General features: G+C 40.9%; 1 protein-coding gene and 1 long non-coding RNA gene across 2 annotated transcripts in view; one reads left to right on the top strand and one right to left on the bottom strand.

The window, feature by feature from the left end:
- The window catches only part of LOC306667527, a 159,459-nt gene that overhangs the window by 71,926 nt on the left and 59,938 nt on the right, over window positions 1-27,595 (top strand). The gene's annotated exons all lie outside the window — the stretch shown is intronic.
- The window catches only part of LOC306667525 (uncharacterized protein), a 58,869-nt gene that overhangs the window by 15,738 nt on the left and 15,536 nt on the right, over window positions 1-27,595 (bottom strand). The window contains exons 2-3 of the mRNA XM_079150211.1: window positions 8,829-9,006; window positions 7,919-7,964 (exon numbers count right to left, since the gene is read on the bottom strand). Of these exons, the coding sequence (XP_079006337.1) occupies window positions 7,919-7,964; window positions 8,829-8,832 (50 nt within the window). The 5' untranslated portion in view covers window positions 8,833-9,006. The remainder of the gene's footprint in view (window positions 1-7,918; window positions 7,965-8,828; window positions 9,007-27,595) is intronic.

The following is a 27,595-nucleotide window of genomic DNA, read 5'->3' as shown; positions in this document are numbered from 1 at the left end:
AGCGAATTGACGCTTTATCACATGATGGTGACACTTGAGTTTCACGTGGGAGCACTGGCAGTCAAACTAGCATGCTGAAAATGCCACACTGTGAAACATCCTCCGTCTGCCCTCAACACCCTTCAGGGCCCTTCTCTTTACTCAAGGGGAGTAACACCACAGAATACTTCAAGAGCTTTCTCTTCAACGCTCATCCTAATGTTAAGGCTGTACCTGAAATATCTCATATTTGCCTTATTAATCTGCTGCATAACCCTGCCATCTGTGAATAAATCCAAACTTTGTTTTAATCTGAACTCCTTTTGAGACTTTTTATATTTTTGGCATGTTAACGCTAGGGAGACAGACATTCGCATAGGTCTGCCTCAGTCCAAAAAGCTGCATGTGTTCCTAACGTCCTCCTCAGGGTTCCCCACACGAACGTTACAGGATCATCTTCACTCCACAGCATTTATGATCTCACCATCTTTCTTCCTGAAGATCTAACCTGGAAGCTGAAAACTAGTTGTGGACTGAGAAGATGATTCATATACCTTATGCATACCATGGTGATGACTGGGTGAAGGAGAGGATTCTTACAGCAGTCTTCTTTACATTTTAACAGTAAGGAAAATGATAGGTTAGATGAGTGTGCTGCATCTACCCTCCCTTGCTCCTGGCAAATTTAATAAAAGCCAAATAAATGCAATAGTTTAATATCTGCATCTCTGCGAAGTTGCAGGCAGGCAGCCCTGGGCAGGGAGAGATAAACATGATGGGGACCTACCGGCCATCACCCAACTGAGAAGTGGGTTGGACAGGGTGAGACGTGGGGAGCTGCATTCTCGAAAGCAGGTAACAGCACAGTGGGTGTGCCAAGCCCCACACTGGCTCCTCTTAGAGAATAGAGGCAGGAGAAGACACTGGCCAGAGAAAGACCAGAGCGAGTCAGTTATTTAGTTATTTATTTAGTTATTTCTGGGAACCATTCACTCAAATAGAATGTCTCTTCTGAATACTGATGCTATCAGAACATCAATTTAGGTCATATCAAACTTTTTTTTTAGTGTTGTCATCCTTAAATTTCAAAGTACTTGTTGGCTAGACTTTTAAATGTGATAGCATCATTGGCTAAGAAGCAGGGAATTTAGAATCTAGGCGACACTGGACCAGAGTGTCCCAGAGGTCAAGGCGGGAATGTACTCAGGAAGAAGCCAGCCAGCCACCCAGTTTCCTGCCAGTAAGACTCCTCCTCGAGTGACCTCACGAAAGCCTGCCCCCGTCCCTTTACTGGAGCTGTATCTAATGGGCTTAGAGTTCTGACCTCAGACCTCCAGTGCTGGTGAGCCCCACCAGTATTGTAAAAGCCTGGTAATGTATTATTCAGAAAAGTTAAAAAAAATAATCACCTTCCCATATTTCTGAGAAAGAGGTGGATACTAACCTACATTCAGTGTTCTAGATTAAAATCACAGCATTTGGATAAAGACAAGAATCTTCTAAGTAATCTAATAAAACCAACATATTTTACAGAAAACTGAGACTTGGATGCGGGGGCAAAAAACAAGTACAAAAATTAAACCAAACTTAAATTTCTTAAGGTGATAAAAGGCAAGTCTTTCAATACGGTTTGTGAATTTTCCCATTTGGCTACGTGTATGCTGCACTAAGGCTGATGCAAGTGGGTGGGGGGGCGGTGTCGGTTAACTGTTCAGGTACAGCTGCAAACTTTTCCTTACTCCGGAAAGCTATCAGACCTCAAAAACCAGGGAACCAGGTTAGTGGCACATACCTGCAATCCCGGCTTTTTTTTTTTTTTTTTAAATATTTTTTTAGTTGTTGATGGACAACTAATTAATTAATTTATATGCTGTGCTAAGAATCGAACCCAGTGCCTCACACACACCAGGCAAGCGCTCTACCAGTAAGCCATACTCCAGCCCCAATCCCAGTTACTTGATTTGAAAGCAGGAAGATCATGAGTTGAAAGCCTGCCTGGACAACTTAGCAGAGACTGTCTCAAAATAAAATTTAAAAGGACCAGGGAGGTAGCTCAGTGATAGAGCACTTGCCTAGCATGCAGTAAGGTCCTGGGTTCTATCCCTAGCCTGCCGCCCACTCCTCCCCACAAAAGAGGTGGTAAATCTCCTTGATCTAATGTCTTGTCTCTCACTGTGCAGGTTGTCTGCGAACCAGGGACAAAGAAAGGCATCCATAGGACGGTCTGGGGTAACTGTCCTGCCAAAGCAGCCTTCCTGCTAACTGGATCCTGGCAGAGCATGACAGCAGCCACTTGGGAAAGTGGCCCAAGTGCCAAAAATCTTTGAAAGCCCACTCCTGGGGCTGCCTTGCCCCAGACTGTGGCCCAGGCAGCCAGCCCCTTGCTAGATCTCAGCTGTAGCATCTCAGTGCCTCCTGTGGCCTTTCTAGTTCTTTCTTAAAGGTACTCCAGTTTCTGCCACAAGAATAAAAAACAACCTTGTCAGAGGATGGAATTCTTAATTATGTTGAAAACCAAATTCATTTTGTGTAACAATCATAACTCTTAAAAGCCAAACCAGAAAGTTAAATGACCAAATCGTATTTTGGAAAGCAGTTTTTCTTGGTATATATTGCATAGGCCACTATATCTTACTCTACTAATAATATAAATACCTAGAGCTTCCTGGAAACTAACCTATAAATTTAAAAAAATGGATTAGGGAAAATGGTTTTGGTATTCTACTTTTGTAATACAAATGATGATTCAAGAGGTTTAGAAATTATTACACAAATAAATAGATGGTCAAGAAAAAATGGCACAATATTAATTGTGGAGTCCTGCTGGTATGTATATGGGATTCACTGTGAATTCTTTCAATGTTGCTATATGCTTGAAACTTTTCATAACAATATGTTAGCAAAAACTGTTTGTAATCCTCCACTCAGGAAGTGATATCCAAAACAATTCAGGGCCTACAGTTGGATATAACAGGTCAGGGAGGTAGAATAGAAAATAGAGGAAACACAAAAATTACCTGGGGAAAGACCAGTGACTCAATGCGCAAGGTTGGGGGATTTACTATGTGAAAAAAAGTTTGAATTTTTGTTTCATACCTTTTTAATCATAATCCTTACAGATCAAATCAGAAAGTTAAATGACCAAAAAATATTGGTAAATTTAATGTTAGAGAAATGAAATTATTTTAAAAATTAGATTAATATTGTCAAACTTTCGAGTAGGAAGAAATTTCCAAGTCCAGACTAATAGGCTTGGGTCATGGGGGTGGGAGGTTACTTATCCAACAAAGAAAATCTAAAGGCAGAAGTCAGAAAGAGTATTTACCGAGTATCTTATATACATACAACCTTATAAACAGAGCAACCCTCATATTCCCATAGAAAAGTTGAAATAAACATGGACAAAAAAAAACTTTCACAGAAGGAAAAAATGGACTCAATTGGACTCAAAAACAAATGAAAAAGTTAACTTTACTAGTTAGTAATTTAAAAATGTACTGGGCATGGTGGCACCTACCTATGCTCCTAGAGACTTGGGAGGCTGAGGCAGGAGGATCACAAATCCCAAGGTCAGCCTCAGCAACTTAGCAAGACCTGCTCCTAAACTAAACTAAACTAAACTAAAGTAAACTAGGGATGTAGCTCAGTGGTAAATTATCCCTGGGTTCAATCTCCAGCACAGGAAAAAAAAAAAAAGGAAGAAAGATTCATTAATTATTCTATGCCATGTGCCTGACACGGAGTGGGCATTCATTATACAACTATTGAATAAATTAATCACAAATAATTTAACATGTTTGAAGATTAAAAATGATAATACTTAATGCTAACAAAGATAATGAAGAGATGATGAGAAGGACATTTCAAAACTTGCTAAAATGTATATAGTTTGATACAGCTTTCTAGAAAACAATTCAGTAAAATGTATTAAGAATCTTAAAGGTGGGATGGGGATATAGCTCAGTTGGTAGAGTGCTTGCCTCGCATAAACAAGGCCCTGGGTTCAAAAAGAATTTTAAAGTTTAGCTCCTTTGACTCAAGAAATTCACTGTAAAAATTCTACCCTAGGGAACGAATGCCTAGGTTTCATGCATTTAAAATAGTAATTATTGGTATAAAAAATTTTAAAAATGGTTTTTATAAAAATGAAAACAGCCTGGTGTTTAGTTGTCGTGATTGGTGGCAGCAACCCAGCCAAGAATCCACCAGCTCTTCGTTAGATTGCCCAGAGGACCATCAGCCCTGCATACAAGCATTTTGAAATAAAAACTGTCTCAGAAGAATATTGGAATTCCAGTGCATCTCAAGGGTGGGTAGCTGGTGCCCTCCTGAACAGAGAGCCCAATAGTTCTTATGCTTAGGATAACAGCATAGGCCCTACCTCAGTGGGCTAGGTCTTCAATTCTGCAGAAGTCCTGACTGCCTTCAGTCATCCCAGTACTCATTTGGTTCAGTGTCCTCCAGTCTCTATGGATCAGTAACATGGTTAATAACTGAGCTCTTCTTGGGGATTAATATTTATTGACTTAGGTACTAACTGCCACCAAAAGTTTTTGCCATGATAAAAAAATGGAAACAAAATAAACCCTCCCAAATCAGAGAATATAATGCACACTCTTAAAAATGTTTTTATGGTATTTTTAAGCATATAAAGAATATGCTCATTTAAAAAAGTAGAATACAGAATGTTGCTATACAGAATCGATGCTTCTTCCATGAACTGAAGTGTTTATGTAAGAAACTACTGGAAAGAAATACACAAAACATTAACATATGACATTAGCAATAACAGCTCTGGGAGTCAGAGACAATTTTACTTCTTTATGTGTGGAATCTAACAAAAAAGTAAAATGCTTTAAAAAAATAGTAGTATGGTGGTTGCGGGGATATGAAGATATAGGTCAAAGGGTACTAAGTTTCAGTTATGTAGTATGAATAAATCGAAAATATAGCATGAGGACAACAATTAATATTGTTATCTGTACTGGGAATTCACTGAGAGTAGATTTTAGGTACTCTAACACACTAAAGGTTAGCTATATGATATATGGATATATTAACTGGCTTGATTATAATAAATACATATGTATGTATGGATATATAAAAATATATTGTACACCTTAAATACGTGCAATAAAAAATAAAATTTTTATTAAAAATAGTTTAGAATAAAATTTATAATACTCACAAAAAAACTGAAAGAGTGATCCATGGTTTGGAAAAAGGCCTTCACCCAAGCCAGGACTGCCCTCTGAATCATTGTTGCTAATCAAAATTTGGGGTCAACATCCATGTAAACCGACTTCCTGCTCACTCTGCCTCCCATACCTCCACTTTCTCTGCCTCTGTGTACTCTAGCACCCCAAATGGTCTTCCCCTTGGACCTGAACTTGCTCTGGCATTTCATTCCATGGTGAATGGTACTGACAAGAAACCAGGCCCCCATCCTGGTTTCGTCTTTTCACCTCACTGCTCTCTTGAATCCGCTACTACCCGTGTGTCCTCATCAGAGTCCCCTGGATTATGGCTGAAGCTTTTCATCTGGTCTTTTCCTCCAGCCTGACCTGTTCTCTCCCTGGCCCCCAAGTCATTTTCTTCACTGCAGCCCAAGTGAACTTTCTAAAGCCCACATCTGCCTGTCATTTCTCCTGGCTAGAAATCTTCAGGCAACCACAGCACAGCACATTAGACCTGTGTCAGCAACGGCTCGTCCAGCTTCCATTCGTCATCCCTCCCCTGTGGCCTCTGCATACATGGGGCCTTCTGCCTGGACCCCATGACCCCTCTTCTTGGGTAGCTAAACCCAAAGGCTGTCCTTCAGGAGGCCATTCAGGCAAGCCTACATACATGGCATGCTGCTTTTATGCCCCCACAGCACTAAACACACCTTGTGATTCAGGTTTACATCTTTACTTCCTCTACCAGGGCCCAATGGAATAAGCCCTCAGTGTTTGTTGAAAGATAAATAGGTGTTTCCACCACCCAAAATAAAGTTCTCTACTCTCATCCTGAAAAGAGCTACCCAACAAAAGTTTTGAAACTTTCTTCAGCTAGCCGCTCAACTATTTTATCATCCTGGCAATCAAGACAGTCTATCTTATCTATTAGTGAGTCAGCAAATTTATTGTCTTCCTTCTGTCATGACAGCATCTCTTTGGTTTTATCTGAATCTACTCCTGGTAAGTCTGTCACAAAAGTGTTGCTGACATCCCTAAACACAGCAGGTTGCTTCCAGCAGTGTGGCAGGCCCCAGGGCTGTCAGCATAGAGACCGTTACTACTCTTGGACCATCAGAAAGAAATCCCCCAAGTCTTTTTCGGTCTAAAACTCTCAGTTACATTATCTTTTCCTAGAAGGGTGTGGGACGTCTGTTGCTTGTGTATCAGTCCCTCGCAATTGCCCAAGTATCTTTTCTTCAAGTGTGACTAAGATTGAACACAACGAGCCTGACTAACATAAAGTCTTACTTTTCTTACCCTTATCATGCTTTTAATACACCAAGAATCAGGTCTTTTTTTTTTTTTTTTTTTCTCCCTACAATCGTCTAAATCGATTTAAATCGTATTGATTTAAATTTAGTTGATGAGCAGTAAGGCTTTTATTTCTCTTATGTCCATCCCCACATTTCTTCTGCTAATGGAGAATCATTTTTCCAGTTTATCATCATTGTAAAGAACTGGATTTTTGAAGTTCAGATGATTTACAGTCCTGCCTAATTAAGATAGTACGTACAACGGAAAAACAAAAAGAAAGGAGAGATTTTCAGTTTCACATCGTGCAAAAAGTATAGGCAAAAATAGGTCTGAGGAAAATTCTCCCGGGTGGCTTACTGTTGGGTCTGTAACTCTGTACCTGAGTCAAAATTACTTTAACAAACATGCATGATTAAATGCTTAGGGATTCTGGGCTCTCCATTTGGAGTTTCTGATAATATTAACCATTCTTTTTATTTAGTCAGCATTAGTCATGTCTTTTCTCCACCCTTTGTCCTGCTCTCTGGCTGTGCACCCCCACCTAGCAACCACAGAGAATGATTTCTTTTGACCTGTCCGTTTCCACTTTTTACTAACAGTGCTTCACTCATATGAAGCTCTGTCCAGGTCAGACTCCTTTTCCTGGGACATGTGGGTGAGCTTCACTGGGTCTGTGAATGCCTTGAAAATGGAGGGAAATGTCTGTGTACAGGTGTGGTTGAAAGAATTCATGTTTCTATCATAACCTCAAAGGGGCCAAGCACCCTGGGCACGTTAAGAACTCTAACTCAAAGGCATTCCGGAAAAAAAGGAGTAATTGAATAAACAGCACCAGTGTAACAGACTCAACCTTTTACTTAACCACCTCCCAAGAGAATGAGAAAGTCTATGATAATTACACCTCAAGCACCTTTTGCATTAATTAGGAAGGTAAGTTGAAGAGGTAATGGCACATATGACATTATACAGAGGCAATACTCTTAACACTTCAAATATCAAGTGCTATTGATAATAGTTCTGTTTCTGCTTGTATCAAAGCTCAATATACTTTCTTGTCCTCTTCTGAAGTGTATTTAGTAACATTGGTAGAAAACATCATGAATCACAAGTTTCTCTTCACATAATATTAATAGTCTGAAACATACTTTTTACTGTTAATAATCATATTATTTTTGCTATAATATACTGGTTATCTTCCATACTTGTGTTTTAAATGACATTAAAAAATTATTTAATATATCAAAACCCAAACTGTCTTCATATCAATATGCTGCAAAAACAAAAATCAAAACTTTCATGATTGTCTATGGGTTATGTTACTTTATACATGTATTATCATACCCCAAGTATTTTCTTCAGGTAAATTTTATAAAATGCTCCTTAAAGCTTTTCCTTAGATAAAATGCCATATAGGAATTTAGTAGTAAGCACAGTGAACATTGGAAATTGCTGTCATCTGTACTCACAGTTGAGCAGTCACCCGAGGATCCCCAAGCACAGGCTGGACTTGTCCTGGAAGTAGAGGGTTGAATGCCATTAGGAGAGCAGGCCAGGAGGAGCGCCAAGGGCCAGCGCTGCACTGCTCAGCCCATCCTAATTGCAAGCGCACTGATTTTGGAATCCTACCGCACTAACAATAAAAACCACACTAAGTTGTTTTCCTAATTCCTATGAAATGAGTCAGTAGGTCAAACAACTTACCCACTCTGGAGAAAGAACAATCCCTCCAACTACACTCCCTGTTTTCAATAGCCCACTCCCTTTCTCTGCCTCTGGATAAAACACTCCCAATAATCTTTTGGACCACCAGGTCCAAAAGGAGACCCATTGTGGAGATTGCCAGGAATAGTTTTCTCCTCCTTCAGAGGCAAAAGATTCAGTTAGGAGTGACGTGTGGACAAAGTTTCTTCACTCAGAACAAGTCAGCAGTTAACTTCTCCATTGAGACCATGCAGTCATCTATTTCTTTCATACAAGAGGATGGAGTTATGTTTAAAAATAATTACAGAAAAGTAGTAACCATACCTCTTAAAAGCCCCCCAACAAACCACTTCCTTCTATAAAATACCCTTTCCTCCTCAGAAGAGCCAGATGCCAAAAGATTCAATAATTATTCAATTAATCCACGTTCTTAAAAGTCCCTCAGGGTCCTCTGTTGGTCCTGTGGTTCCACACACCATGTTATGCGAAGCTGAAGTGTGTAAAAGCTTGCTATCAGTCTTTTAAATCCATGACTCAAGATGATGAACACCGTTTTAGCAATCATCTTCGGAAACTACCACCTACTCACCGAGGATAACATTTCTTGTAGTTAGCGATCATCTGCATAGGAAATCACCAGCTACTGAAAATGGATCCATAATTTCAAGAACTCACCCATGCAGGCAAACACAGGGGTGTACAGCCCTAAATAGAGGCGAGAGATCTGCTGTGACAGTTCTTCAGTAGGAGACTGGAGACACTTTTGCTTTCTGTATCCACAGTACTTTCTTTTTAAAGACAAGGTTTCGTTTTGATCTTGAGAAATTGTCTGATCAAACCACCAACTGAAAACCTGCCATTATAAACGAGGGATTTCACAATGCTCATTCCAAAAAACCGTGGCTATTCATTTCTGGAAGTGATTCACTTCAGAAGAATCGTTGTTGGGGGTGGAGGGAGCGTTAACTTTTAGGAGCCAGCCCGCTCTCTGAGAAGTGAGCAGAAACCTCAGAGCTGGCAGGGCCGCCACGTGCCGTGCTGACCCCATAGGGCTCCCTCAATCGCCCTCCTGCGACATGACTCGCAATGACCAGCTTCCTTTTGTAACTCCCTAAGCATAAAACCCCCCTTTGGTCTCTGTGCCCCGCTTTGAACCCTCGCTCTGGGGATCATTTTCACATAAATCTAGAGGGCAGTAGCAGCATTCTCCACCTGTCAGCATTCAGTGGCTGGTGAGTAACCAGCAGACGGGGACCCACTTCCTGTGAGTATTTCCAAAAGACTTTATGATATTTCCTTTAAAAGAAAAAAAAAAAAAAAAAGTGGTAAAGACAACTAAGCAACTCTGACGAGCAAAGCTGAAAGCATGCAACAAGATCGCTGTTTACCAGACACGCCTAGTTTTAATTTGGTTTCTCAACCCCTGTGTAATTAAGACAGCCAAAGAGAACAGCATTGGGGGGGGGGGGGGGGCGGGAATCTCACAAATGCTTAGACCTTCTGTGAGCGTGACCAGAAAAGTAATTTTAAGATTCAAGTGAACCAATCTGAAGCTGGATAGGGCATTAACCCTTCCAGGAAAGAGAGGTGGGCTTTTTTTTGTTGTTGTTGTTTGTTTGTTTGTTTGTTTGTTACTCAAATTTAAAATAAGGAAATCATCTCCCTATCAGACACCAGAAAAAACAGCCTCTACTGCTGTCCCTGGTTTTGTAAGAAGAAAGCATTTTCCAGATTTGTCTGTGACAGGGACAGAAAAATACTTATTTGTAAGACACAGTCACATTAATAGACAGTGGCTCATGTGGTATCCACACCAAGGTTCCCTTCAGAACTGTCCACTGAGGGCCAAGATATGACATTTTGTATTTCTCTTGGCTTTAACCAAACCTGTTAATTTATGTAATAGAAAATAGTTCTTTTTGACCACTGGGCAAAATAAGTATGAAAAATTGCTTTGATTTCACCCTAAAGAAAGAATATTAATGATGACAGCTCATTTTCAAAGCACAGTAGCACATGTGCAGCTAACAGGGCAGTGTTTAAAGTCTGCCCTTCACTTCCAGGCTGTAAGGGTACTTCCCTCTTGGGTGAAATGGTGGGGAGAGACAGCTCAGGAAGGTAGGGCAGGGAAAACATATCCGTGACCTTAAGGGGAGCTGTAGAAGAAGAAAAACCCAAACCTACCCCTGCATTTGTTCCACAGTATTGTTAGGCCCTGAATTTACAACACGGTAACACACAGTCACCTTCCCTCATTTCTCATATTTGGATATTAAAGATATGTATGAAAACATATATAAAACATAATAAGTTATCTGTTTTATATTCTAGAGGAAAACTTTCACCAATGTGATTTTTTTTCTAGAGTTTACCAAACTGCTATTTTTATATCATAGGAAAAGAAAAGAAAAAAGAGTCATAGAAATCATTTGTGAGATGTAAATATAATTTTCAAATTGAGGATGAGTAAAAATAGCATGTACAATAGGAGGTAAGAATTTAACTTGAACCAACTGCACGTCTAACACAGTCATCCCCTCTGTCCACACACCCGAGACCTTATGAATCTCAGTGGAAAGGAATATTCCAGTACAGTCCTCAACAAACAGGAACTCCACAGGGAGAATAACTTTAAATATCTACAACTTTTAAAAAATTCTATTGATACTACATTTGGTGGAAAAAAACGCACTGATTAGAGGCCTGGCAACTACTCGAGTGCTGAAATACCTCATTTCCTCTCTTACTAAAAGGAAGCTTCCCTCTCCCAGCGAGTCACCATGCTCACGGCTCTCAGCGCCTCTGTGCGCTCTGTACCCATTTCAGACTGATCTGCAGGATCAAGTTCTTCCTCAGTCCTGGGTGCCGATGCAGAGGTGTCACAAAAAGAAAGGAAAAGAAAGGAGAAACCACCAAAAGATCATAAGATAGATGCACGGGGGAAGCACAGGGCTGGGACCTAACATGGTGGAGCTGCAAAGATGCTGCTGTCCTTTAGGAGTGCCTGTTCATTTGGGGGCCATTTCTGAGAAGCCAGGCCTTGTCCTTTGCCATGCTGCGTACACCGCCCAAGTGTACAGAATTCACCCTCCCCAAATAAAATAAAACCCTCAGACAAACGTTCTTCATGTTTAACATTTACTCAAAGTTTTCTTCTAAACAACAAAATGGAACGCATTCTTGTATGGCACTTTAATAGATAGGAGGAAGAGTGGCCTCACACCGGAAGGACGCCAGACCTTAGGGAAGTTCGAAGGCCCTAAGTGTAAGTTCCAGCTCTTCCTTTTGCTGATTTGTCCTTAGGAAGATCACCCAACCTCTGTAAGCCTGCTTGTTCATGATGGTAAGAGGGAGCTGAGAAGGGCTGGCTCGGGCACTGCCCATCCAAGCTTTATAGCAACCCTACAGGTAAGTTCTATTATTATCTCCATCCTACAGATAAGGGAAGGAAGCACAGGGAGCTTAAGGACTTGCCCAGGGTTACACAATCAGTAGGTGGTGGAGCCAGGATTCAAAGCCAGGGAGCTTGACCTTGACCAGTGTGCTCCAGAGTCTGCCATTCCAGGACTGCCAGTCACACCCAGCAAGGGTGCCCAGGAAGTACAACAGCACTTAGGGAACAACTTTTAAAGCTGCAAAGCTGCTACAAGTGAGGCAGATTTTTAAACAAGTCACATGCAGATATACTCACTTTCTGCAGAATTTCAAGACAATTTGTGACAACTAAGTACTAATAACTCTAATATTAACCCATTAGTTTGTCCACTGAAAACCCTTTCAATGAATTTGCAAACTGCTTCTTTGCTTCTGTAATATTAATCCTTGGAAATGTGTTAGTTTCCAGTTTTTCTCCACTACAAGGTCTTCAGGCTTTAAGATAAAAAGGATGAGGAAAAAGTCTTTTCTTCCCCTGCATTTATTTTTTATTGAAGGGGGAAAAAAAAAGCCTCAGTTAAGTTCTGCCTATGGTGAATATTACAGAAGTTCTACATAATTCCCTTTCTCTTTTAACTTGCTCATACACATCCCTTAAAATGTTAAAGCAAATTGTCTTTCCCAAGCGCTTGTAGAGTCATAGGAAGAAATCTACCTAAGGCGTCACCTTGGGGACCTCCCAGGCCTCACTGGCCAGCCGATCTTCAAGAAAAAAAGTCATTTCTTATAGGCTTTTCTAGCCTTTCAATGTTATTTACTCTGCACTTGGGTTTGGCCTTATTATTTTCACTTACAATTTTTGGTAGAACACTTGCCTAGCATGAGCAAGATCAGACCTCAGGTTCAATCCCTAGCACCACAAATAAAATAATAATGATGATAATAAAAAATACAAGAGCAAGAACGTTCTTTTTGGACTGGGGAGATTGGTCGGTAGAGTGCTTGCCCTACAAGCACGAGGCCCTGGGTTCAATCCCCAGCACCAAAAAAAAAAAAAAAAAAAAAAGAACGTTCTTTTTAACGTTCTGTATCAGGTTGGCTATTTGTTAGCAAGAAAATTCAGGAAAAGAAAGTAAGTACAGTATCATTTAAGAGAGCAAAGCAACTGTATGCAAGATTCTGGAAAATTTATGTACATTATATTTATAAGCTGACACTTTTTACCCAAAGATTTATTTGGTGTGAAAAGTTACTTCCTGTACTATAATCATAAAATCAAATGTTATTTACTCCTATCATAACCATTCACACACTTCCTGTCATAAAAACTTGAACCTGGCTGGAATACTAAATAAAACATTCAAAAACTACAGGTAGGAGGTGACTTACGTAGATATATTAAGTTCATAATCCAGTCTAAGAAAGAGATGAATCACTCACCTTCGGGAGAACCAGCATTAATGCTTTATCACCTTAGCTGACTAATTCCACATATGGCCCACGAATGCACTTGACCTGAGCTCAGTCCACAGTTTTGTGGAGGTTGCTCTGTGACTGAGCCGCAATATACTTGCAGAGTTCATGGCCCAGAGTTAATATTATGAAAATCTAAAGACTTCTGAGGTGTTGGTGTGCATATTTAAAATGCACATGCACATTTTTCTCTGACGCCAGCCTACTTTTTCAAGAAAACAAGCTTCTAAATTCTTAGGCTTCTCTATGTGTGAGAAAAGCTGAGCCAGTGTACACAACCAATGATAGAAGAAAACGTGCACGAACAGATTTGTTTACAAAACAGGGCCCAGCAAAGTCTGTCTCTTAGTGCCACAGCAGGATCCATCCAGCAAAACAAACACACAAACACACAGGAAGCCAAGGAGCAGCTCTTCCTTCTGACAAAGGTGTAAGAGTCTGGTTCACCTGGGCAGTGTGCTGCAAGACAATCACACGGTTCAGGCTTGCACTGAGAATATGCCATAAATTCCAGTTTAAGACACACACAGCCATGCACTTCTTACGGTGCAATGGATTCAACTCTCCTTCCTCTTTGGCATTAGTCTCAAAGTTATTTCTGCAGCAATGGCCTCTTCTCCATTTTTAACACATTTCTATCTGAATAGGACAGTCCCTTTAAGTTCATACGAAATATGAAACATAGATGTTTATTTCACCTTAACCGCACAGCCATCCAACTAGGCTTCAGAGTCCAAACCCTTGAGACTGCCTTCACTGAGCCAAGTCAAACTGCCACCAAGTCTAGCTGGCCCTTGTCAATGTCTGCCATCTCTGTCTTCTCTCTCCCATTCCTACTTCCAAAAATCACTTGAGACCTTTGTCACTTTGTTTCTGGACAGCTACGACAATGAGCAACTGTGTGGCAGAAGATGCAATAGGTGGCAGAAGGTTGGGTTCTAGGCCCAGCTCTGCCAGAAACAAACCACGTGACCCCAAGTTGGTTATATAATTCCCATGGACCTCAATGTTCTCATCTAAAGCATAAAGACAATGACTGTCGGATTCTGTTAGTTAACCTAGGAGGTACACAGTCATCACACTCCTCAAAAATCTTAGTGATTTTGCTATATCTACAAGAGGAGATTTAAACTCTTCAGCTTCTGGGGTTTTATAAGGAATTTAAAAACCAAAAGTGAAAATCTCATATAAAATATAAGACACCACTTGAAAGCAGTAACAGCCTGAATAGACCATGTCCTGAACCACATGTACTGTGTAGAACCCAGGGTTTATATCCATGGGCTCTCACTCTTATGGTCACTATGCAAGTTCAGTGTTATTACTCTACAATTACAGGTCAAGAATCTGGGCTTCTGTGAATAACATACCTCAGGTTATATTACCTATGAAGTGTCAGACATGACACACAAATCTGCACATGGCGAATCATGTGGCCCACTAAACCATGCCGAGTCCTTTAAAGACAACATAATATTTGGAGATGAGGGCCTTTAAAGACAACATAATATTTGGAGATGAGGGCCCTTATCACTTGAGTAATCTCCATCTGAATCCCTGTTGTTACTAAGTTGTATTAGGAAGCAAAGGTCATCATAATAGAAAACACTGACAAATATGGCGCTCACTGAACAGTCAGTCCTCACTGATCTCATTATCGATTCTGGCTCACTTTCTCAGTTGGCTAATATCACAGAATATAGGGCAAATACAATGTAATCTATGTATAATGTGAAACTGCAGATCTTCATAAAGTTGATGAAGGCAACAGTATATTATACTGAATGAGTCACACAGTCATCAACAAATAAGGATCAGAGTTTGAACAATTAATATTGAGGAAGAGAACGTCTTGTAATCAGAGGTGATTACAAGAGAGGTAGACTTTATGGTTTACATATTAAAAATTTGAGCCAGGCATGGCGGTACATGTCTGTAATCCCAGTTACTTGGGAGGCTGAGACAGGAGGATCACAAGTTCAAAGTCTGCCTCAGCAACTTAGCAAGACCCTGTCACAAAATAAACAATTTTAAAAAGCTGGGGATGTGCCTCAGTGGTTAAGTACCCAAAGTTCAATTCCAGTTTAGGGGGAAAAAGAAAGAAAAGAAAAAGAAAAAGAGGGAAAGAAAAGAAAAAAAAAACTCAAGAGGGCCTTCTGAAAATTCAAGGGCTTCTACAAAAGTCACCCTCTAGGATTCTGCCTTAGAAATCAACAATCTTTGTTGAACACAGCATTGTTCATCATGCCTCAAATTTGTTATATAATGGAGAACACATGAAGATTCAACTTTTCTTTTTTACTTTCCAAGACTATTAGTCCCCCAAAACATGAATACATGACCAGTGTAACTCCACATCAAGTACAACCACAAGAATGGGAAGTTATACTCCATGTCCGTATGATATGTTAAAATACATCATGTATACTGTCATGTATATCTCTAAAAAGAACCAAAAAGTAACTGCTTTAAATGTCTGGTTCAGTTTTAAGTCAATTCTCTTAAAGTAGTAGTCTGTGGTACCAGATATCTTTAGATAACAAGGACTCCTGAAATGGTAGTAACAGAAAGGAAGGAGAAAAAGAGTGATATGCAAACAGCAGTCAGCAAAATAAGGATTAATCTTCCAGCACACAAATGGTAAGTAATGTCCTACTTTCCCTCTCATTTCAATATCCTCAGCCTCCCTCAGTCCAAAGCCCATGAAGAAGCCAAGGCTCATCAGCTCCACACCTGTCCACTGCTGTTCCTAAATGACATTTGTATGACTTCAGGCCACATCTTGGGGAAGTCTGAATCTGGAGGCAAAACTAGGCTGCAGTCAGCAAATCCTCACTATAATCCTCATGTTATATGATTCTCTGTATCCATTCTGTCTCTACCCTGTCATCTGAAGATCTCCCCTTCTTTTCAGAGAAGCCAAGAATCAGGAATCTGGAATGTTTGTTTTATAATAATTCACTTTGGAAAGGTCCCACTGTATCAAGATCCCTGCTGACATAACATCCATACATACATTTGTGTACATATTAAATGGTTTTGTTTTCTACAAACAATATTGTTTTGATTGAAATATCTTTCAATCAAAAGTTCAACAAGGGTTTTTTTTTTTTTTCTTCTTCTTTTTTTTAGGGGTGCTGGGGATCGAACCCAGGGCCTTGTGCTTACAAGGCAAGCACTCTACCAACTGAGCTATGTCCCCATCCCCAACAAGGGTTATTTTGAGGAAGATTTAATGGGATTTGTAATGTGAAACCTCAAATTCGTACTGACTAACTAAAGACAACCCTGGAATACAAAGTGTGATTGTTGAAAGCTTGCTTTTTTAGTACTTACAATCTAATCTAATAAAATAAATTTGTCTCCCATCAGGAAGAAACCCAAGGAGGCATGCCTTGAGGAGACTCAGTAAATTCTGAGGTGCTCATTATGAACAGAACACTGTCAGTGAGCCTTTGGCCTAGTAAAACTGCTGTCTGCTATTGGGATCAAGGATCATTCCTCAAGAGACACTTCAGTGATACTGCAAGATGGCTCCCTTTTTGAACAGCAAAGTAATGTGTTATTCTTCATTGAGAAAAATCCAGAGCTGTGACCCACACTTTATAGTTCCAAGTCCTTTTCGTGTCCTTTGTACTGCTCAATCAGTGCAAAATTCGTATTTAAACATATGTGAAAGACTTTCTAGAATTCAGAAATCTGAAACTGGGGCCTGAGGGAGCAGAAGCAAGATGCCACGGAAGAGGTGGCTATTCGGCAGCACAGAACTTTCAACCATGATTCCGATTTTTAACAGAGCACTGGTTTTCCAAAAAAGGACTTTGTACCCCTGACCCAAAGGCAGCATAATGATGTTGTTGAAGTGTCTATTAATCAAGGCCACCGAAATGGTATTGTCCCTTTGCAGACTGAACAGCAGTTGAATGTGCATACAGCTAAGGCAGAGCAGAGCTGCTGTTCCATTTAGTCCCTAGAAGCAGTGAAGCCTGTGCTTGAGACGCTCTGGGTGGAATGCTTGTTTTGGAGACCATTCAGCAGCTAGCATTGGGTTTCCTCCATTTAACCAGGTCACCCAGGCATGGAATGCACAGCTCCGCCAGACAGGGAGCGTTGTGGATGCCTGAGAAACAACAGCCTATCCAGGCTACTGATGCGAAGAGAGGCGACGGTTTCCTTTTTTTCTGCTTTGAATGGCAGCCTTGACGTCACGACACCTAGGAACTACTGGAGGGACAAATAACAAGGCGCAAGCCAAAAGGGCCCTCTCTTGTTGCAGTGGCAGGGCCATTTTAATCTAGTTCTGATACCTTCTGTGGCTGCAGTGTCGGCATGAGTGGAGATGAAGGACTGGAGCTTAAACATAAAGGCGGTCTCTGGGCTGATGAAATAGACCTTTGGCCAGTGCTAATTGCCTTCAAAACCTGGATCAATGACAGTTCCTGAATTAAACTTGTTTCAGACAGCACAGACTTCCCAGGGAATGCTTGTGGGATTTTGCTGATGGTTCAGTCACTGGTATTCTCCCTGAAGGGCTAAACTTCCTGTATTTAAGAGCAGATCTCTTTTAAGAGCACTGGCACATAAGCATCCTGGAAACACAAGGAGCTCATGAAAGCAGGCAGTCTTTGCAGGACCAGAATAGAAACATCCTTTTAGAGATTATATAATTTAAGTTTGAGCAAGTGAACATGTGCATTAGCACCCAACTGCAGATATCTGAACAAATGGGTGAGAAATGCTAGATGCTGGCAGGCTCACCTCACCGTACAGTGAATATGTCACCAGAGCAGTTTGAAAAGTATGATCTTTCGTGCTGCAGGTTTACATCAAAATTATAAATTATTTTTGGCTACATGAGTGTCAGATCATTTATTTACATTACGAATGCAGAGCTAACTCTAGGCATCCTGGCAATCTGCAGACTGGATTTGAAAGTTTCATCTGCTACCTTCATAAAACAGAAGAGAGCTTTCTGTTGCCACATATTTACTCTAAATTTAATCCCCTGTCTCTGGAGCATTAGAAACTTTCACAAAACCCAAACCCACAATCTCAAGGTTCTTTGGGACAACTCCTACTGGAAAACCAGAGATTGAAAGGGAATGTCTTTGAAGGCACATGTGCATATGCATTGGAGGAAGAGCAGAACATACCCAAAGGCAATGTGGAAGCACTTGCTCTCCATTTCTGTGCTCTTTCAAGAAGACCAGCGAAAGAAACAAGGCTTCTGAGATACTTGGCCCTTTTAATCAGCTCCTTCTATCTTAGTTAAATGAGCACTCCCAAATTACTCTTTCCTAAGGTCATCATGTCAATCTTGCTTCATGAGAATAATCTACTATTAAGACTTACTTTCGAAACGAAAGAGGATAAAATTCTGATCTAAGACTCTTACTTACAAGGTCTACAACAGAGTATACTCTTCTGTGGCTTCCAGGTGTTCCTGCCAACCCATGCCCTCTACAGGCATCTGGGGCCTATTTTGGAACCTGGCCTTTGGACTCAAGTGGTTTTACATTGGTAGATAACAAACTCACTGTCTTGTTCCTGTTATCAAAAAGATTTGAGTATGTTCAGTGATTAAACAACAGAGAAGGTAAAGCAAAAATGACTTTTCTGTTATACTCAAGAGGTTAAAATAATTCCAGCCCTACCTGGCTTTTATATTCAAGAGGCAAGTTACTATAGTCCTATCCCTGTTCTTATTTTATAAGAGCTTTTTAATAGTTTAAGAACTAAAATTAAGTTTCCTCTGAACTGATTTATTAAACCTAAGTTTTCAAGAAAAGAAACCTGATGATGGGATTTCTTAAATTATTACGCTTCCAGAGAGGTGACAACTTATTTTTATTGTTGTACTGTAAGGGATAAGAGAATAAACAGGGCATTTTTTTCTCTGTATTCTGATTAGAATTTTTTAATGTTCAAATTCCTAGTTATAAACTGCAGTAAACAAGCAGACATTCATTAAGAAGCAACTGCTGAAAAGGCGATATTTCAAAGAGGGGAAAAAAATAAAACATGATGTGATTAAAATCCTACACACGTCTTTACTGCAAGGCAAACACTGTGGCCATCTGGGTGTTCAGAAGGTGCCAACCATCGTTGGGATCTAGATTTGATTCATATCATAAAGCAAGCACCATAGTTAATGTGTTTACAGAAGACCTAGAACACTGTGGAAATGACAGTGGTGAAGTATGCTGATAATATTAAAATTAAAGATTTTAAAATTATTTAAATATGCTGATCAATCATGAACCTCAACACATAATGCTCTAGTGTTCTACCCCTTGTGAGAAATGCTGCAAAGATCTTTTTCAGCTTTAACAAGTTTGTGTTCCAATTTTCTCTTCATTTCCAACTCCTTAAAAATTATTGGATTTTAGCACTAGCTGCTTTTAGTCAGAAGAGCCAAAAAAGATGAGATTTGTTCCTAGGGACCCCAAGGTCAGACCTTGAGAATTTATACCCTGGACCTGTAACCTGAACTGAAAGCACTGTTTTTTCTTGCTTTACTGGGGACTGAAGAACCTGAGTTCCACAATCCTCCTTTCAAGTGACAGGAAATAGAAAATGTGCTGTGCCAAGCCACTTCCAGCACACACACGAAGACTTCATGCTGGGTTGGGCTTGAGCAAGCTGATCTGCCATCCAGGGCCCCTCAGCAGGGCAGCCTGGTGGGGTTTTACTTATATCATGTGCTCTCTTGCTACTGGACCTGCATGAACAGAGGCTCAAAGCCCTCTTCAAACTGAAGACACCAACAGGATTTTCCCATGAATTTTCTTTCGGAACCGACAGCCATTGGAAACAGCACATAAATGAACTGTCCCTTTACCAACTCCTCTTCTATACATGGTAGACAGTAACTATATTCTAGACCAACTTACTTATTTAAAAAATTGATTTTTAGGAAGTTTTCTCCTTCACTTTCTCATGCCCCACCCAAGGCATCATCTAATCCTATAACACACATATGAGAAATTAGTTTTCAGAGTCTGTCACTTGAGTGTGTTAGGAAAACTACCTATCTACCTATCTATCCTTTATGTATTTGGCAAAAACAAATACCAATTTCCAATTTCCTATGGTGACTATGGTACCAATTTCCAAGGGTGACTCCATGCTAGACAACCTTACAAAACCAAGTCTTTCTGCTTATAACATCACCCCTAGTAGCTTAACAACAGAAGTGCTATCACTGCGGTGTGCTATTTTTTTTTTTTTTTTTTTTTTCCAGTGCTGGGGATTTGAACCCAGGGCCTTGTGCTTGCGAGGCAAGCACTCTACCAACTGAGCTATATCCCCAGCCCACCGCGTGCTTTTGAAGGTGCACAGCTGACAGGTGCTGGGCTCGATTAGATGCCTGCCCTATGCTGGGTGCGCCTTCTGCTAATGACCCATTTTTATTCCATTTTTATTCATTCTACATGTCTTATAAAACACAAAGCCCAGACTGACTTTGGATATATTTTTTAAAATACTTTTTTGGATGTTGATAGACCTCTGTTTTATTCATTTATTTATATGTGGTACTGAGAATCGAACCAGTGCCTCACACATGCTAGGCAAGCGCTCTAGCACTGAGCCACAACCCCAGCCCCAACTTTGGATATATTTTTGCAAAGGAAGAACTAGTTCTTAAGCAATTCTTCTCATTTTTACCATCTATATATACTTGAAGTTTCTGGTAATATGACACCTCTCAATTGGAAGTCACTTATTAGCAGTGAGCAGGATCACTAAGACAGGTCACATCACTGAGGGAGAATGCTCGCGAACCCCCAAATTCCTGGTTCTGGGGGAAACATAACATGCCAAATGTTCTTCGTCAAACAACATATGCTGTAACGTCAGAGACTAGGGCAACTGTGCCAAAAAGACCTCAGAGGTCAATGAGTTCCATGTCCTCCCTATCCAGATTTTTAGAGCCAGATTAGAGAGGTCAAGGAACCTGCCCAGGCCTCCTGGCTTCCAGCCTTGTGTTCTTTCTACAGCAAAACCAACAGCACTTTACAATCATAGAAATTATTAATCCTTGCAACAGACAACCCTTCAGGTAAGAAAACTGAGGTGAAAAGTGGTGACTTGGCTGTCCCAAGTTCACACAGCTCATCACTTAGCCAGGCACAGTGGGGGTGTGCAACTGAAATTCCAGCAACTTGGGAGGCTGAGGCAGGAGGAACCCAAGTTCAAGACCAGCCTGGGCAGTTCTTAGTGAGAACTAACTAAGAACTCAATAAAAACAAAAACTTAGAGAAGGAAAAAAAAAAAACAAAAACAAGGCTCGGACCTGAAGGCTGAGCACACTCCTGGGCCAGGCAAGGCCCCACGGTTTAGCATGGGCTACACCAATGAAAGGTCACCAATGTCACCTGTCTTCTCACGGTGCATTTTTGGGGCACCAAATGCACTAATGCCCTTCTGTCAAGGCAGCTGAACATAAACTTCTACTATCTGTGGCTGCTCTGAGAATCATGAGAATCAAGAATGCATAATCTCTGGAATCCTAATACTGCATATCTCCTATGACGACCCTCCCTCTGAGATTCAAATGTTATCAGGTCAATTTTGGACACACAGCCTCCATTTTGCTGAAACCCTTCTCTCAGTTATGTTTCTCCATCAACCCATCAGAACCAATCTGTCCAGCAATCTTCTGGTGACAAAGGTAATAAACCACTGCCCACACTCTCTGTCCTCAAGTGACTTATAACTCAGGTCTTCTTCTTTCTTCTCCTGAATATTTACATCTTTTCCTTCATCGATGTGGCTTTTTCATAAATGCAGGAAGCTAATTCCATGGCACCCATCATACAGCAAGAAGGATAGGGAGGTGCCAACTCAGATGGCTGGACTACGTTTGCTTGGTCCTGATGTGAATCACCACACCACAGTGTCACTGAAATGTCACCTCCCCATTACACCCTCCTAGTGACAGCTAGCTGGGACCTACAGTCTCTGAGGGTGGACAGCATGTACTCCAGCTTCATTGGCAAGAGACCGGAGGCCCAGCTGCAGCTGCAGCCTTGCAGCCACAGCAAAGGCTTTGACCCCTTTGGCACAACCCAGTGGAGACAAGATCGAGGGCCAGCAGTCCATGATCTAATCCTAGTGCCCACATGAGTTTGTTAAAGGCCCTCAGAGAAAAATCATGTTTTCCCTGGCTGGGGCTTGGCTTCCTTGCTTTAAAAAAGGATTCTTTAATATTTACTGCAGTAAAATTAAGTACTTTCAAATTTCTGCCAGATCCCCTGGAGATATATGGTTTATTAACACAAAACAAATGTGACACTTGAAAGGCAGGAGACTCAGATTCTAGTCCCTGGCCACTGCCTGCCCACTGGGTGGCTGCAGGCAAAGAACATAAACTGGCAGACATCATTTTCAATGAGTGCAGAGTGGGGACCAGGCAGGTAGGCCATGCCCCAGGAGGACTGAGGTTGGGCTCAGAGGAAAGACTAGGTACCAAGTCCATGGAGACAAAGCCCTCTGCTGGGGACTCTGGGTAGCTGGGTTCAAGGTAGACACATTTCAAATGTAATCTCAAAATGTCTGAACTTTTAAAGTTGAAGGAGTTGGGAGAAGCCAAGCATTCAAAGAAGGGCAATGCCACATAAGAACAAGGACATAGCTTTTAGAAGCTGACCCCAAGGATTCAAATCCCAGGTCCAACTTTATGACCTACGGTTTCCTCATCTGTGAAGCATGAATAAACAGAACATACTTCTCACAGATTGGCTGAAGATTAGAACAGTTAACACAGGTAAAGTAGGTACTCAGTAAACATTAGCTAATAGGTAAAAAGCTAAGGAAGTACTATAATAAAATATAATTACATGTCCTATGTGTTTCATTCCACAAAGCAAATTTATCTACATAGTTTCATTTGGATCTCACAAAACTCCCTGAGAGAGATACTAATCTGAATACTTAACCTTCATACCACCTTCGGGCTTGTAAAACACTTTTCTTAGACGCTCCTATTCTCATTTCTTCCCTTGTATGTCACATCTCACCAAAGTGACCGTGCACATATGCAAACAAACACATTTAGGAAATAAAATGTAATCCCTGCTAACATAAAAAAAAAAAAAAACTGATGGGTTAATTAAATAGTAATCAAGAAACAGCTGGAGAGAGAATGCCTCAGATGCTGTCCACGTGCTGATACTGCCACCTCAGACCTCTTCCCAGAATCAGACTGAGCACCCACCTGCTACTCAACAATGCCCCCTGGATTCCTCACAGACATTCCAAGCTCAGCATGTCTAAAGCACAGCACTTCACTTTTCTCCCCCTCTTCCCTTCAACAAGATAGTGAATAGACTGGGACATGGTCACATACTAGAAAATTATAGCCATGTAGATGAAGGAACTGTACCTGTAACCAACAACAGAGATGAATTTCACAAACACAATGTGCAGAAAAAAACTCACGCTGCAAAAAGTCCACATACAGAATTAAACCATTTTTAACACCTCAAAGTATCTTTAGCAATGCATATTTATGTGATAAAAATGCTAATTGCCTTAAAAAATCAGGAAAATTACAAGTGAAAATAAAATTTCCACATAGTAGGAAAGCAGAAAAATGACAGAATGATACATGACAAATAATCTGTAATGTACAAATTCTTAGATTGGTAGCAATTCGCTGACACACATTTTTGAATTGTGCTTTACAGTCTATGTTACCTTTGCAGTCTACTTATATGTTACCTATGATCTTTTTTCTATAGCAGATATAAATTACAAAGAATTGCCACCTACAAAAATTGTGTTGAAAGTAACTCATATTTGAAAACAATAAACTGAACAAAGAAAAGTAACTCTTACTTAAAAATGAGGAAATTTATTTATACTGATGAAGATGATGACAGAATATCATTACTTTAGCAAAGATGAATAAAAGGTACACATAATAAGTGGATCAAATGCCAACAAGAAAATGACCAGGTTCACAGATCAGAACAAGTGTATTTAATTCAGAATCTTTTCCCTACTTTGCAAGGCTTGCTTTCTTAAAAGCAAAATGAACCGGTGCTACTTGCTCAGTATTGTTCAGCAGGTGGATGATCTGTGGCCACTTGTAATAGGACCACTTCCCTGCTGGTCTTGGGCCTCTGAAGGCCAAGGCCATCCAGAAGCCCTGGTACTGTTACAAGCCAGTAATTAAGCTACTCCTCTTTCCTCCATCAGCACTGATTGCGGATTGTTTGCTGCTGCTAGTCTCAATGTTTTCCTTCCTTCTAGAATATCTCAGGTGCAATTCTTAAAATGAATACAGTATCAGAGGTAACTTTAAAAGGAAGTGGCCAATCTCAAAACAACACTAGGCATGACGTGCCTTGTTTACTGATCTGTTTGAACAGGCATTAAAAAAAGGGGGGGGGGGCTGTATATTTCTTGTCCTTTTTATGTAAGAGTTGGATCTATTTGAATGGCCAGGGAGGAGGAGATAGTTTGGTTTAGATTTGGCATGCAGTTTAGGAGAAGAAATGTCTTTGTAGCTGGTCCTAAGTATTATGGTAACTTGGACTGAGTTAGTCTCCAAGGGAGAAGTTGCCACATGTTAAAACAGAAGTGATTGGGCTTGGCAAAGCAGGGAGTGAAAGAATTACAATTAAAGCAACACCACCTCCATCATGGCAGAGACGTGCTTCCTGGGAGAGCCACAGTGCAGCTGGCTTCCTCCGCCACGTCCAACCAAGTCAAGCACTGTCTTTTCCAATCTGTCTTCACCATGTTCTGATGAATATAAAATGGAGACGTTTATTTATAATGAATTCTTATTTGTCTCCATCCTTACTAATAACTAAATTAAAAGATTCAGAATAAAATTAAAAAAGAGAAGCACCAGCAAATATTCTGAATTTGGGAAAGTTAGGAGGAAGTGTTTTCAAATACATTAATTTTATATCTCCAAGAAATATAACTGCCTTCCGTTTGGCTGTATAGGCTACCACCTCTCATTTAAATGTTTACAAATTAAATTCCTGACTGTTTTGGTTTCACTGTTTCGACTGGTCATTACCAATCACAAGTGGCCCTACTCTGAGGCTTCTCAAAGCTACACAAAGGTACCCGTCAGGCACAAAGCAGACTGGTTACAAGTCCTTACTAAAGTTTTTGCAAGGCCTTGATTTGGATATCAATTCCAAGGTGTTTTACACTGATAATAATTTAGTTTAGAGCTTTTTTTTTTAAGATAAAAAATATTATATAAGGCGGCATAAATGAAACAGAATAAGTATGCCCACAGACCCATGTATCCATGTATTTAAGAAACACATAAGCCTAGCAATTATTCTTCTAGACCATGTCATTCTTTCTACAGGGAAAAGAAATTCACATTTACCTTAGCTCTGCTAGAAATCATCATCATACACTTGCACAATTAAAGGTAAGAATATGAAGCAAATAGTGATATACATTGAATGGTGCCTAATTCTGATTTACATATTTTTTGGTCAAACTTTAATCATAATTCACCATTCTCCAGAGGAAAAATAAGCTTATAAAATAGTACTGAATAGAGTTATCAATGATCTTCAATTATTGAGAATCAAAAGAAATGAACTGAGAGGTAAAAAATGGTACAAAATGTAAATAATACAATTTCAGTTTACATGGCTCTCTTTGTATTGCCATGTATTTCATTTTAAAAGCAAAAGTAAGGAGGTATATTCATAAAATTGGTAACAAACTAAAGTAGGAGGGGGGTGTGTGAAGAGAGGTAGTGAGAGGATTCTGGAATAACAAAAGAAGAGAACTTTAGGAATGCTTCAAAAATATCTAATTTGAGGATTTCCTGAAAGCACCCATAGTACTTAGGTGTTACACTAGACCACTGTGGACTACAGGCGAATAAGAGATGGATCCTGGTTGTGGGACAGAGCTGTAGGGGACCTCGCCTGGACTCCTGGGAATGGGAGTTACTGACAGGGCATGGAACCCAACTCCCCCCCCCACTTCAGCCCAGGCAGGTACGCTCAACCTGAAGGGTGGATAGAAAAACATCCTCACACTGTACCATGGGGATGAGTCCCCATGAGCCCATAGTGTCCTCACAGGTCTATGCACTCTCCCTGGCCCCACAGCGAATTACAGAAGGGGTGTGGTGTTCCAACACACAGTCATTTGGACATGACCACAGAGTACACAATGATCCCATCCTTCACTCCACACATGCACTGTGCACTGAGCACCTACCAGGTACGGCGTCTGATAGAAGTGAACCCAATGAACAAAATCCCTGCCCTCGCAGAGCGTGGTTCTATCAGGGAAGAGCAGTGCACTCCAGGAGGCGCACTATGGGCAGAAAAGAGAGTTCAAGGGCAGGTTCTGCTACTTGCCTTAGAAATGTTATTTAGCTCCCCAGTCACTGCTTGCTTTATATATAAAATGGGGAGGATCAGACTACCCTCTTTGGGCTGTTGGGAAGACTCAAGGAGATGTTTACAAAGCAGTTACAATGGTACCTGGCACATAACAGACCCAAAAAATGCCAGAAAACCAAGAAACAAACATGAGCTTTGCTGTCTTCTTTCTCCCAAAATGGGACAAGAAGCCAAACCACATTACCTCTATGTCCTATTAAATAATTAGTCCAAGGACACACAGCAGATAATTCTAGAAGACTGTCAAAGAAATACAAAACATCAAGATGTGTTATTAGGTGCTACAACAGAGTCACTGTGCAGGCTCCTGCAGCCTCTGTTTCCTTTCTTTCAACCTACAATTTCTTGCAATATAGAAGCACTCATTGCCTGTGCTTACCAATTTCCATTCATTCCGTAATCTCTTGCAAGCCCCTCCACCTTTGCCACTAGGGCACTGCTCTCTGTGGGTCACGAAGCCTCTGCTCACACATCCAGGCCCTCTTGCCAGCTCCCATCCCTGAGCCTTCCTTTAGGAGGACACTGCTGAACACCTCCTCCTGCACCCATCCCTGTGGCCTTCCAGAACTCTCAACTTCCTCTTTTCTGTTTTCCTGAGAACGCCTCCTGCTCTTCTCCCGCCTCACCTCTTTCAAAGGTTTGTCCTGTGTGTCCCTGATTCTCTGCTCCTCCTCTCTCCTCTCCAGCACGTGCACCAGTCCTTGGACAGCACACAGCTGGGGCCCAGCCTCCATACCACCTCACTGGCTGCCAAGAAGCCCACACTGCCCCTTGCTGTCCCAAGTCCCACCACCACGTGTGTGGCTTCAACCTCCACATGAAAACAGAAGATGCCAGTCTCTGAGCTTCCCAACATCTCTAAGAACCAGCCTCTCCCCTCCTGCCACCCACACACTCTAATGACTTCATGCTTGTCACTGGAATCGTATCACTTCTGCACTGGACAACGATGACATCTTCTCTCTGCCCACACCTCGTTCTTCAGCTTCCTTCACCAATCACTTAGGATACCAGCTCTCTGATCCTTGCGTGTGTATGACCTACTAATACTGCGGCCCTACATCACATTCTCCAACCAGCTGTCTCAGTTCGGAACCCTGTATGTTAACTCATATTCCTCTCCCTCCCTCATCTTCCATACCCAGCAAATGTCCAAATTCCCACACATCTACCACACCTCACATCATA

This window comes from Sciurus vulgaris (genome assembly GCF_902686455.1).
Source record: "Sciurus vulgaris genome assembly, chromosome: 8".
Taxonomy (NCBI): Eukaryota; Metazoa; Chordata; class Mammalia; order Rodentia; family Sciuridae; genus Sciurus; species Sciurus vulgaris.
This window is presented reverse-complemented; position numbering and strand designations above follow the sequence as displayed.